This window comes from Manduca sexta, chromosome 28 (assembly GCF_014839805.1).
Source record: "Manduca sexta isolate Smith_Timp_Sample1 chromosome 28, JHU_Msex_v1.0, whole genome shotgun sequence".
NCBI lineage: Eukaryota > Metazoa > Arthropoda > Insecta > Lepidoptera > Sphingidae > Manduca > Manduca sexta.
The window spans coordinates 1623605-1637575 of NC_051142.1; the positions used below are offsets into that span (position 1 = coordinate 1623605).

The following is a 13971-nucleotide window of genomic DNA, read 5'->3' on the forward strand; positions in this document are numbered from 1 at the left end:
GATTATTATAACAATTATTAATAGCTCTATGTTCATATTTAGCAAAAACGAAACGCATCAATGATAGTATCCAAATTCGATCCACCGATAGATAGGACACGGTAAGGACAAAATATTCTTATCTATCTTATGTTACGTTTATTTATTAATATCACATCACTAGTCGATATTTCATCGTTGGTATGGCTTTTCTGTCGCATCACTAGTTATTTTTAACCGACTTCAAAAAAAGGAGGTTATCTATTAGACGTGAATTTTTCAAACTGTTGTCGGCGATAGCCTGTGATACAGACGGCCAATCGAATACGAATGTACGGCAAGGAAGAAACTAGAAAGGTGTGCTAAATAAAGTGATTCCAATTAATTGTGATTATTCCTGCAAAATCCTTTTGAGCATTTTACACTTCATTTATAAAAACAGATAACCACCAAAAGTAAGCATATCAATATTTGTAATTGCGGTAAGATATTGAGACAGGGGTAATGCTATAGCTTGTACAGTGTATATTTATTACGAATGACTATCGCGTCGGTACCCGCTCATAATGAATGAAATAGATTGCTCGAGGAAAACATACTCTTAATTATAATACGTCACAATTATTGTATTGTTTCCTTTTCATTAATTAATTTTATTACGATAAGTGTTAAAGGAAATAATTAACGTCATCATTATGTACGAATCATAAAGGTCCATTTGATTTCAATATCATTAATTAATATACATATAAAATAACATCAATTAATACATGCATTTAATATTATATTTTTCATTTCTCCATTAGAATTTCACACCAAAACCAAAACGTAGTCCCATAATGTAACTTAAGTACTGCAACTCAAGCATCACCTTAATGGTATTCACATAATCTAATAAAAAACACAGCACACTAGTGAAACTCGACACCGCGCGAGCACTCGGCCGGCCGCGGCGCCTACGGCTTCAACCACTCCACTATCGCATCTCGTAAGGCCGGCGCAGACTATGCGAATAGCGAGATATGTTTTACGAGTAAGCTTCAAGATGCCGAACGCTTCTTTTGATAAGGCAAGCAAGCTAAATTGAACTGTATATAAATTGTAACACGTATCAAAAATATTGCGTATTTGGAGGATTAGCGAATGAAGAACGCGGTAAAGTGGCGAACAGTACAATACGTTTCAACTATTAATTGTTTTTCTTGGCTTTTAATACACAGGCGGGGCGTTTGTCACTGGAAAAGCAATACTATAATATTGTCCATTTAAAAAATAACACATATGCCGGTGGCGTAAGTACTTTTCTATCTACAGAGAATTACGCGCGTGTTAACGCGTTATTTGATGTGTGGTATGCGCCGACCTTTATTGCATCTGGCAGCACCCAATCCCGCAAGAATACACAAAAACTATGACATTGAAACTGTGCGTGAGAACTCGGCGACACTTGGCAAAAGTACGCTATTAAGCTGGCAAGATCATGGATGTTTCGCGCCGTAGGTGTGGCTAAGTGGCAGCCTTGATTGCCGTTGTTATCGGCAAAAACGTTAACAAGGAAAGGCTGTTAGAAGGGCGGTGATGGGCCAACGTGAAAAACCACTAGAAAGTATTTTAAGCGTTTGTCAAATAAGCGCTTGCGACGTAAGCGCATTAGCGACACGGCAATTTTAAACAACATAAAAACAAAAGGACGCATCATTTTCTATATGGGTTCATAATTAACTACAATAAGTTGCGAAAACGGTGATTGTTTTAGGGCTTGGAGAAGACCGCAGAGGTTGTGAAATATTCGCCAGCGCCACACAATCGTGAGAATGTGAACGGAAAGCTATTTAATTAATCCGCTGATACTGTATGCGTAGTTTATCTTTAGGAAAACATCTTTGCGCAAAGTAATTATAAAAGACTATTTCGAAAAAAAAAATATCTAAAACAACCAGGTCCAGCCTAAATTGGGACTTGCTCAAATACACGCAATTCAGTTTTGGCTCCTTATTACTGAACCATAAATGACATATCAATCGTATGGAAGCGAAATATAAAATAACTATAAACAAATATTTTTATTTTTTTAAAACTGTCCTGCACAACACTGCATCGGTTTAATCAGTGTATTTCTTTCCCATTTACCCAATTCCCGGCTTGTATTTTATCGCTAACTATCTAAAGGCACTTAATTTGATATAGTAATAAAAATGTATCACGAAAAATGATTAACACAAATTAGAGCGTGCCAAATGCCAATCGTAAAACCAACATTCAGACACAAGTGAGTCATGAACGTTTGAACGCGAAACAAATTTATTTATTTATTCACATAGATAAAATTACGACTAACGGTGTGCTGAATAAATAACTACAAAACACACCAACGAGGATACACTCGGCTTGTAACGAGCTTTTGATATAACGTATTGGATTTGAGGAATCTTAACAGTTGCATTCGGACTCTGTTAGGGTGCCCTTCCATCAACAAACCTGTTACTAAATTTAGATAACAATCGACGTTGAAGTGACATAAATGAGCAATATATTTGCACCCCTTATTTAAGCGTAAAAGAGATTACACCCCTAATCGGCACAATGAATCAATACCAAGCAAATTGTCCACGTGTATTTTCACAAACTATTATAAACTATTGTGCGTACACAGCGAGTTTGTTTCGAAACCATGGCATGACTCAACGGCATGTTGAATGAATGGAATGAATGTAATCTTTATTTGCGTGGATACAGGTTTTAACTTAGGTCTTACACTAGCTAAAATTATATGGTGCCGCTTATTTGCCGTGCAAATGTTTAATGTAGATGCATAAGAAGCGGCTATATATTTTGGTGGGATAAACAGTAGCGTTGTCCTTTAGGGTCTCATCTCTCCATATCACATTTCATCGAAATTCGTTCTTTAGTTTTTGAGGTTATTGCAGTAGGAAACATTAATTAATAATCTTATTAAAAAAACTTATGATCCGGAGACATTTTTACATTATTTATAATTTGTATTAATGTATAAGTTTAAGTACTGCTTGTTTCCTGAACATTGATAAAAAAAAAATTAGGAGACATTAAAATTTTATATCGTATTTTAACCTGGTGACTGAATATTGAGTAGCTAATTTGTCGAATTTCGTCACCAAGCAACAGTGAACCAGTTGTATTTATAACGCACTTATTATTATTAATTGCGTCACACTTTACACATCGTAGTGTATTAGTTGACTATTATACGACTTAAAATCTGGCACTCGAATATAATTATTACAATAAAGTAAGATACTCTAGATTAATGCCAAACGTGTTATATACTAAATAAACGTAGCTCATAAAATAAAAAAAACCGCGATATAATGCGAAAAATATTTTTATATCGATGTCTAACATTCGCGTAAATATAAGAAATCATATTGACACTATTTAGTTTTGTAACAAAAAAACGTTAATTTTCATGACAACCAGCCCTGCAAATAAGCATCAGTTAGAAGACCCTACGAATGTAATTTCGGTGATGTTTACGCAAGTCCGAGCGTCCGCTGCTGTTGCCTAACCTCCCGCATTCATTGTTCTACATCGCCGCCCACCAAGCAGCTTTCATTTACATGTAGTCACCACTTACTTCCACCACCTAGCGTTAAGATTTACTATCAATAAAGCACCGACTTACTTATATCTAGTCAGAGAAACGGTAATGAGGTTGACAACATTTGCGGCGGACAACAACCCAGAATCGTGTATGTGGAAATTGTTTCTTAAGAACTGAATGACCAGAGCAAGCCCACATACCTGATAATGTGCCATGACTGCTCGTACACAATAGAAATACCATCTAGATTCTAGATACAAATTACATATATGGCTTTGCAGCGCTCGACACCTTTAATCATTTTTCTAGTAATAACGCAGACCTTCCAATAAGTACCGAACTTTGTCAGAAACCAGCAACATAGGTAAACAGAGCTGCAGTGTCTACCCAGACATACTCGTATACAACCACCTAGTCTAGACAGGGCGCGTGCGGGAGATGAGGGCGTGCGCTTTGTAACATCAATGTTTCTCGGGTAAGCATAACCGCCATAATAGCTTAGGTGTTGCATCCGTCCTCACATCCACCATCATCGACTTCTGTAAGCCAGGATCGATAGCACGCATTTTTATGGCAACAAGCATTAAAGTCGGCGCTATGGAAATGTCTAAATTGTCTCTGATTCACTTATCAGTCTGTTTGTGATCAATTTTTATATGTATAGTATTACGCGGCGAGTTCATTGTTCGTCGCTAACGCCATATTGGGTGTACTATAACAGGACCCGGGTTTTGTCTGAGAATGTGTAATGAACGCGGGTACCACGCACACCTGCACTATACGTGCCGCGGTTACATCTGTCGATCAAATTATTATTTATCATTTACAAACTTACGAGTCGTCAGCATTACAGACGTATTTAACAGCAATTGTCTCCCAAGATTAGGGGACAACATAACAATATTATTCGGTCTAAATATCAATGAAATTCCCGTGTATTGAATACGATAAAATCTTATCTTGCTTCTAACTTATATTAAAAATACAAAAGTATGTTTAAAATATATGTTTCTTAACGGTAAACGCAGAAACAGCGGAACAGATTTGGATGAAATTTGGCGCACGGGTAGACCATGTCCTGGATTAACACATATGCTACTTTTTATCACGGCACTTTGCTCCAACGGGAAATCGGAAAATAAAATTTCGTTTCTCCTGAGCCTACTCTTCAAGAAAAGTAAGAAGATGCAAAGCCAATGAGCACAATGCGTGATCATTCCATATTATAACGCTAATGTATGAAAACGTATGTAAATCACTACTAACGTTCCCGATGAGTTTATCAATCACAATAGTTTCACACGATACCGCTATTTCTCAACCTCGCCGTGCATATTCCGTTGTTACATTAGAGTACCGGTGTACCGTACAAATAGAGCTATTGTTACCCGAATCGTAGCTAAGGCTGAGATGAAAACTATTTTTTCTAGACCTAAATCCAAGTTAAACATTATTTAACGAAGGTGTTGTTTAGATTGATTTTTTATTACTGAGAAAACATCAATATTCGAGGCCGTAGTATGCGTGCCGCGTAAAACATATATTCCTTGTTTTTGTGATTTATACTGAGTCAAAGTTGGCTTTATCTATGTATACTAATATTAAAAAGGAAATTTTAACAGGGGCTAATCTCTTGAACTACTATAACAGATATTGAAAATTCTTTCACTAATAGACGGCTACAGTATTTCGAGTGCTATGAGCTTCTTTATATGCCAGGAAAATATTTATGGAAACAACATTTTTACAGTGGGCGGATTCATTTATTTATTTATAAAGATACACTAAACAGCTTACTGACAATAATTATCTAAATTACATTACAGTGGATCTAATGGCTAGTCAGAATCCAAATAGAAGTGTATACAACTTATTCAAATTAGGTGACACGCATATGTTATTTAGTTACAAAATAATAATAATAAATATAAAATATGTTGGCTAATGTAAGGCAGACGATGTGGGAGTTGTATTTGACTTGGGTGCTGTGGATAATATGTGTTTTACTGAGCGTCGGAAAGTATAATATTTTGAAGTGTGATTCGCGGGCAACATAGTCTATATACATCTTGGTCCTTCGCAGTCCTGGATTTGTAAATAAGACGTATAGGCCGCGGCCTATGGGCGGCAGCCCCTGAGAGGCGGCCGATTTCAGAAGACGCTCACTCGATTTAATTAATCATTCGATTATTTAACTTTAATGCCTTCCATAATACAAACAAATGGAAAACCTCCATATATACAAACATACAAACACACATAAATAAACCTACCTACATGGGGCGGCGGAAATAAAGTGTCCTACACTCATAAAAAATATAAATCCGGCACTGGTTCTTTGTATAAACTGCGATCCAGTTCAAAAAACCATTGACAAAAATATGAACATTATCGATTTAATAAAAAAAGTAGTCGTGTTTTAGTTTTTATTTCATAGTATAAAGAGTAAAGACCCGAGTTATGAAGTGATAATGCCCTCCGCGCCCCATGAGGTTTCTATGACAACTCCTATAAAAAACAAAGGGTTTTAACATTTTATCAACTGATTAAAAATACAATTTTGGAATAACCCAAAATGTTAAATTAGGGGACTTTTTGTTAACATTGATTTTAATTGTTTCATCGAAAACGTGCGCTGCCTAGTGTTTGAGGCTCTCTGTCAGATATTATTTAGTTTTTAGTTGTAAGCATTAACATTACTTATATTAATAAGAAATCACCTATTTGTAACCTTTGTTTGTGCAGGAATAAAATTACTATTTTAATGTACTGTTGGGCGTGTATTTGATATTTTTTACTCGGGTGGTTACAACTAAGCAAGCATAAAACAGAGTAAATCTTCACAATAGTGGTTTATTCAGACTCCAGGCTGTCCAGGCAGGACAGCAGGCAGTCGCGTCCAGAAATCGACAGTACATACAGCAAAACATAGGCGCAAATACCTGGGAACCTTTGAGACACAACGACTACGTTTGTCCGCACTTTCTGTACAATCAATCAGTTTAATAACATTGCTATGCCAGAATAATAATATGTTATCCTCACTTATGGTATTGTGACTTGTGAGATGCAGAGGGGCGACACGCATCGTCTGCTTTTACCAACAAACATAACATTTCTATCAGCTATAACAGATAAAATTTTACTAAATTATAAATTAGATAGACGGTCGAGTGGTTTTAGGTAGAGCTTTGGTGTGGTGGTTCGAGCGTGTGCAAGCGATAAGCTTCCCTGATCGCAAAGTTGTTCAACTTGGTAATGATTCTTTATGACAAACAGCATTAAAAAATATAAAAGCACTTACACTCATTTATAAACTAACCAGCATAATAAAAACCCCCCTATGATGTGGTAAAATTTGAAACTATTTTTTGTACTAACAATGTTAACTTTAAAATGAAGAAGCAAAATTGGCACTCAAAAGCTTTTCTTTTTATTTTCTTGGTCAAGCCAAAACGAGGTTTACTTTTTGATTTAGTTTGCATGTACTATGTAGTAATATTTGAAATGGGGGAACCGATATAAAAAAAATATTTTGTATTTTATAGTGATTGCTTTGAATCTACAATAAGGCTTTTACGCAAACGAACTCACGAGCAAGAAATTCATTAAAGTTCTTGACTCTAGTTCCCTGTGATTCGTTACAGGCGTCGGTAATTTAAAATGGACAATATCAAAAATCACGTGAAAAATTATATATTTTTAATTACAAGTATTATGGCCAGATGCACAGACTCTCCACACTATGTAATTAAAATGAATTACATTACATTTTAACTACAAGCCATGTAATGGTAGAATTCACGTACGTTTCTGGCAACAGCGGAATGTAGTGTTTCCATTTTGGCAGTAATGTGGGTGCGTAATGGGCGACACCTGGCGGCCGGCACATTCCTCCAGCATTGGTAACGAGTGTGATCGATCAACTAGGTTCCTTAAGGTGAGGATACACTGGCACGCTTATTTGGTATTTAATGCAAGTCTTTACCTACAAACCTACGTCCGTATTTATATCTAGCCAAAAAACATTTTTACAAATCATAATTGACGCCCTAGCTTCTGGGTGAATTAAAAAAAAAATAGAATATGGGGTCTATTGTTTTATTTTTTATGTCTGTCAATACATTGTACCATAAGCGTTGAAATATTTTTGCTTTAATTGGGCGCTGTTGTTGGCACCTGCACTCAACAAACTTGCAAGCTAAGCATCTTAATGCGCGCGCGCGATTTCTAGATCTTGTATTGAGGTCGGACATGACGTTATTCTTTCAATCCTTGATAATCAATTAGGCTGTTTGAAGGCCTTCCGTTACCCGCTGTCTTGCATATTTATATACCATTACAGTGGGTAAGATTTAAGATGCGGGTATATAAGCGTTATACAAATATATTTAAGTATAGACTGTAGAGGAAATAGCAGGGCGGTGGCCAGTTTGATTTGTAATGCCAGAATTTTCAATGAGGTCACATGAGGTAAAACACCCGGAACGTTTCAAATTTACAAGCGATCAATACATATTGATATTAGTGGCGACTTATATGTGACTATGTGCACCCAGCCTGAACTACGCGAAATAGGCCGCCCGGGTATAAAACTCATCATTTTAATGATCTACTATACTTTTTTTATTCGCTACATAAAACGTAGATCCCACTTATATCCGTTTTGTGTAATGAAAGTTAAAAATAAAACATAGGTATGCACTTGCTTGTCAAAATCAAATATTTTAGCGCCTTGGAGGACGTCTTTAATGTTTTCTAAGGAAAGAGAACGGAAATTATTCTTGACTATAACTGTAGGCTAATCGTCCCGGAAATGAACTTATACGCGGACGGAACCACGAGCAAAAACTATAGACAACAAATAGCAATGGTTAAATAATGCAAATATAATGCCGCGCGGATGGAATAGCACAGCTATTATTCAAATAAGGATTGTATTTCGTGACTGGTGTCATCGCGCTCCGTAATTGTCTCGGTTCATTGCTGGCCGCGGACCCCAGTCAATGTCAAACCTGACGTGCAGGTGTTTACTGATAAACCATTACTGTAACCTACAAAAATAGTATCAAGCAGCCAGTGTAAACAAACAGCCAATGAGCGTGAGTGTTCCAGTGTGAAGGACATTGAAGCCAGTAATTAGGTAGATATAATTTTTGTATAATTTGACTTCCGACGCCTTAAGGTGAGAAGCCTAGTGATGTGCTATAGTAATTCAACTTCTGTCTGATTACGAACAGTCATGACTTACATTTTTGAAGCTTTGTCGAAGAAATAGACGAGACGACGGTACCCACACAAAGTGATACCCGCGCATAAGAGCATGTATTGCGCTAAACAAAACCATTAAATAATAAATAGGTTATGTACTAATAAGGATAAACGCCGACCTTTGTTTCGAAGAAAGTTCGGCACACGCTTAAATGGTACTTTCCAACGCTCGTGAGCACCGGCACACACACAAACACACATGCACACAAACAATAAAACGCGCTGCTTTCATTTCAGACAGAGGGGGTCTCCGACAACCGAAACTTGCAAAATTTCACTTCACACGCCGCCGCTTGCTGCACAAACTCATAGTTCAGTTGATATGGATTAACAAATGTTCTTGCAATCATAACTGGAAAATACATGTCAGTCAGTTTTAGAAATCATTACTAATCGTGATTTAATTAACTGCTAATTTATATGTAATTAAATTATGAGTATGCAAGAGTCGGATTTGTGCATACATATATGTACTATGTACAGATATAACATAGATGTAGTTGAGAAAATAGTAAAGCATTTCACTTTGCGCGACCTTGACATACAACTTTCGCTTTATGTGACATTTAACTCATGTATTCCAATCTTAAATTTAACGAGTAAACTCATAGTTAGCGATCACAGCGCAAGTACGACTAGAGGGCAAAGTGACGATGTTCAGTAACAAACCCGAATAGAAACCTAATACTCACTATTATCATATCTATTGAAGCGGCACATCTGACTGATTTCCATAACATGCATAACACACGCTGACTCACGCGCCAGCTAGCTGCGTTCGACATTTTTAACGTAACAAAGATTTCCCATCTCAGCACACCAAGGTTAGAGTACAATACTGTGTGCTATATTACTTGATATTGATGTGTAAATTGTAATGTGTCATTCTATAGAGATCCTCCTTAAGATAAGCAACAAATCTTGCTGAAGACGATTTGCGCAAGTACTTTCCATCGTGCAAAAAATCACGGCAAGCAACTTCTGCACAATTTTGAAGCTTGCAGGGGATACGGAAGCGCGCATGTATATAGATTTATTCAAATATTGCCGATAGTCTAAATGCATCTGAAAGTTCTGCGCAATGAATTGCTGCGAGAAGTTGTTAGTCTAATATCAGCATTATGACATTCTTACATGCAGATAATCTAACGTAACATCCGCCCTAAAATAAGTTATCTCTCCTTCCACGCATCCCGTCACGGCGTCTCGCTTTGCCCGCTGAAGACATACAATACTGCTCATGAATATCTTCAATGTGATCAAATATATATACGATTTCTTCATTACAAATTTCGCACTATCCTCTAGCAGCAGGACTAACATGTGTAGTGCCATTCGTCACTTTATGAATTATACTTTAAAGTTCCGTGTGGTGTTGCTACTGTGAAACCTAATGGCGTTTACCATCGTGTGAGTGACCTATTCCCGAATTCAAAACATTTGATTGATTCCGTCCTAGCCGAATTTCGGCCACGGTGGCCAGTCTCATGGGAGGTCAGTCAGGTACGCAGAATGTTTTATAATGCACAAGTGTGTGCGCAATACACAGGTGTACTCCCTATTCCTTCACTCTCATAGTCCAGTGAGATGTCAATCCGACATGACCAGAGAGAGATCAGACGCAGGACGTACGGCTTTACGTGCTTTAAAAAAAACATTTATATAAATTTCCAGTCGTAAGAATGGATATTGAGAAAAACACTCAATATCATCTTACTAGTTTTGTCCACGACGCGGCAAGCTGTACGTCCGTTAAAATGCACTCGAGACCAAAAAAAAATTCCTATTACAGAATAAAAATACACAATATAATAAATACTACGTCCATATAACAGACCTTTCACGTCTTCCGATATTCACAAGCAAGCGTCATTAAACACTATAATGATCTGTTCATCGGGCTCAATGACTAGCAATGACGGCCACAGAGGCTTCGGGAGTAGTTCATTAGAATGACACTCAGTTTAATGTCGAATCGTGAACATTATGATCAGAATATAGGTAAGTATACCAGTACGTACATCTGCTGGAGGTAGGTTATATTTTATATGCGCCCGGATAAGGAGCCACTGAAGTGTTAAAACCCGCCATAGTGGTCCACGTAAGTGTCATGTTCAGGGATCAGCGTGTATATCCGGTTCCAACAGGCCGGCATAATTATGTCGACTGCCCAAGGGTAATCATCAGACGACATTATATTACACCCCACTCCACTTCCCGTCAGGTACACGTATAAAAAAGCATAGATTATAAAAGTATTATTTAAGAATAGAACAGTTCTGATTTTTATTTATAGTAGGTTCTAATGTTTGGAGTAGCCGCCTATGGATGGTGTTGCTTTTCTTAATGGACAATTGTTATTTACCGCAGTCTACAGTACCGGCTTTAAGAGGTGGCGCAGGCTGTGGTCCAAAATTCATCGCCCAAAGAAACAATAATACAGATGGGACCTAAAAAAATAGTCGCCACAAAAGAGTTCGCCGAATTTTTTGCCCCCCAGATCGCCAGAATAGCTAAAGCCGGTCCTGTCTGTTTACGTTTTTTCTAAGCTGACATACTAGAGTGCTTCCTCACTGCTTTTTGGCGTACTTTATAGTGGTGGCAGACTGCCGTAAACCTAGAAAGAAGTACTAATTTGGTACCCGTATAGTATTCCTGTTGAGTACGCGTGTTTATTTATATTCATGAATATATTAATAAATTACTGATGTTTATTGACATTGAGGATCCTTCTGTGGACAAAAAAAATTATACGCAATTAAAACTAAAAGACTGAATAATTAATATGAATAATCGTCTCGCCGTCGGACATACATATATAACAAATTCCATATAAAATATCATCGAAATCATTTGCTACTATTTAATTCAATGTATCGTATTTTAATATAAGAGGTTTTAAAACGAGAAACCCAAGAAAGTGCGTATCGGGCATGCCGTGAGTTAGTTAAAACCGTGAAATATTTACGCTAAAGTTGATTTTCACGTGAGTATTTGTGAGGCCGTGGTACTGCCTAGATTAGGCTATCAGTGGCGAAGGGTGACATTTTTCGTAAGAGAACCCGACATATACTTAGGTATTAATATGCATGAATGCGATCTGCAAATCGATGTAATGATAATTACATTTTGAACAAATTACTAAAGGGAATCTGGCAGGAATCGTGTTATATTGGCCCTTCGCCACTGCTATAACTGTCGGCAAAACTGGTCGCAGAGCAGCTGTAGCGCATATAGCTGGCCCAGAGTAAAGGCGTGAGGCGTGGTAGACTCAGATGTTTTTGCACACTACCTAGTTACTACTGATATCTGACGGAAACCCTGATTTTACACACTAATAATGACGCCGGATTCGAAGTCTCGATCTGCGACAAACATGGGATCGTGCTAATAGAAACCACGATAGTCTTGCGCTATCCCACACATCTCACATGCAATTTGCCATTCCTAAGGTCAGACTTAGAGCAAGAAAACTTGCAGAAATTTAGTTCTGCAAGCCATTTTTATTGTGTAAACAACCACGACAAGCTGTCTTTTACCAACTTAAGAGTAAATTGTTAGTACCAAAGTTTGCAGAGCTTCTGGGGAGTCGTATGTGTACAGAATTGTTTGATTATTGCCGCTAGCGTAAATACAATTGGACATTTTTGCGCAGTGAATTACTGCAAAAACTTGCGAGTCTAAATTTTACATTAGCTTTCAGATATATTGTGCGAGCGGAGTCGCGGGCATTTATTAGTAAAGAGAATATGTTTTTTATACACAAGAATAATTAATGTAAGTAATTACAATAATTATAGTCAAGTAGTAACAGAAATGGGATATTCGCCATATTTTCTAAGTCAGCACTGGTATTCATTGAATAGAAATGACTTTCAGTACTTCTTTAAAAAAAATGAGCGGGTTTTAGTAAGCATCGGCCCGTGATAACATGGCCACAAATGTAATTACCTTCACAAAACCTTTCACACGTGTGCCGCAGGGCATTACTTATCCGATCAAATCCAATTCAATATATACACACCGCACGACTTATTAAAATTTTATTGTAAAAAAATATTTCTCAAAATGAATAAAGAAGAAATGTCTACACCTACCTGCCAGCCCAACAGCGCCGCGTCGCCCCCAAACAACATCCACCGTCATAATGTCGAAACAACAAAAACACATACAAGAACTAAACAACTACATTAAATTAACATTAATTCGTCAAAACATAATTCACTCAACAAGAACTCCGGCGTGTTAATTAAATTAAACGAAATCATACGAAAAACACAAAGGTTTAGGTGTCACGAAAATAAAAATTTGAAAATGAACACCACAAAACAAAGTTCGCGACTGACTGACAAAAATGACAAATTGTCTGAAAATTGACAGATGACATTACTAAAACATGGCCAATAAAAACACCAAATTTCTACCATTATCATTATTCCTCATCAAAGGAAATTTTTTTTTTTGTAAATTATGTATTAAATATCTATTTATTACGTTAAATTCATCTAGTACTACCTATCATATATGTGGAATAAAAATCTTACTTTAAATCTAGATACAGTGACACCCACAAAAATATTTTTCTTGTGTAGCAATAACAACGCAAGTGTTCTTCATCTTGTGGATACTAATTTTTCGAGTCGTTCTTTTTGGTCTATTATATTATAAGTGTAATATTTTATTTATATTTTAATTAATATTTTATTAAAAAACATCAACATTTAAATTTATATTTTATTAAAAAACATCAAGTTTCTTATTTATAGCCATGTAATAAAAGCTACGATGAAAAATAAGCTGAACAGCTAGGCCCGGCCATTCTATTTAAATTTAGCTTGATATAATATATATAACATCCAATGAATTTATAATAACAGACATTTAATTAAAAGTTAGACAAAAAGTAGTTTACTTATAAATTTGCATCCATATTATTCTAAATAATAAACCCTGTAATCATCGAAGCCAAAATTAATTGAAATTCCCGCCATTGTTTTAAAAGTAAAATATATTATTTTTAAAAATAGATACCAGGAAAAAAATCTTTTAATTTTACTATTGCGGTAATAATTAAAATACCAACACGTAATATATTTTGTTATAAAAAGCCATGTGAAGATTTTTTGTAAAAACATTTTTTT

The 13971-nt window shown here is 36.3% G+C and overlaps 1 protein-coding gene across 1 annotated transcript in view; it reads right to left on the bottom strand.

Annotated features, from left to right (window-relative positions):
* LOC115451897 (protein crumbs) overlaps window positions 1–13164 on the bottom strand; it is a 37254-nt gene extending 24090 nt beyond the window's left edge. Inside the window, exon 1 of the mRNA XM_037444658.1 lies at window positions 12928–13164. Within this exon, the coding sequence (XP_037300555.1) occupies window positions 12928–13000 (73 nt within the window). The 5' untranslated portion in view covers window positions 13001–13164. The remainder of the gene's footprint in view (window positions 1–12927) is intronic.
* Between the last annotated feature and the right edge of the window lie 807 nt (window positions 13165–13971).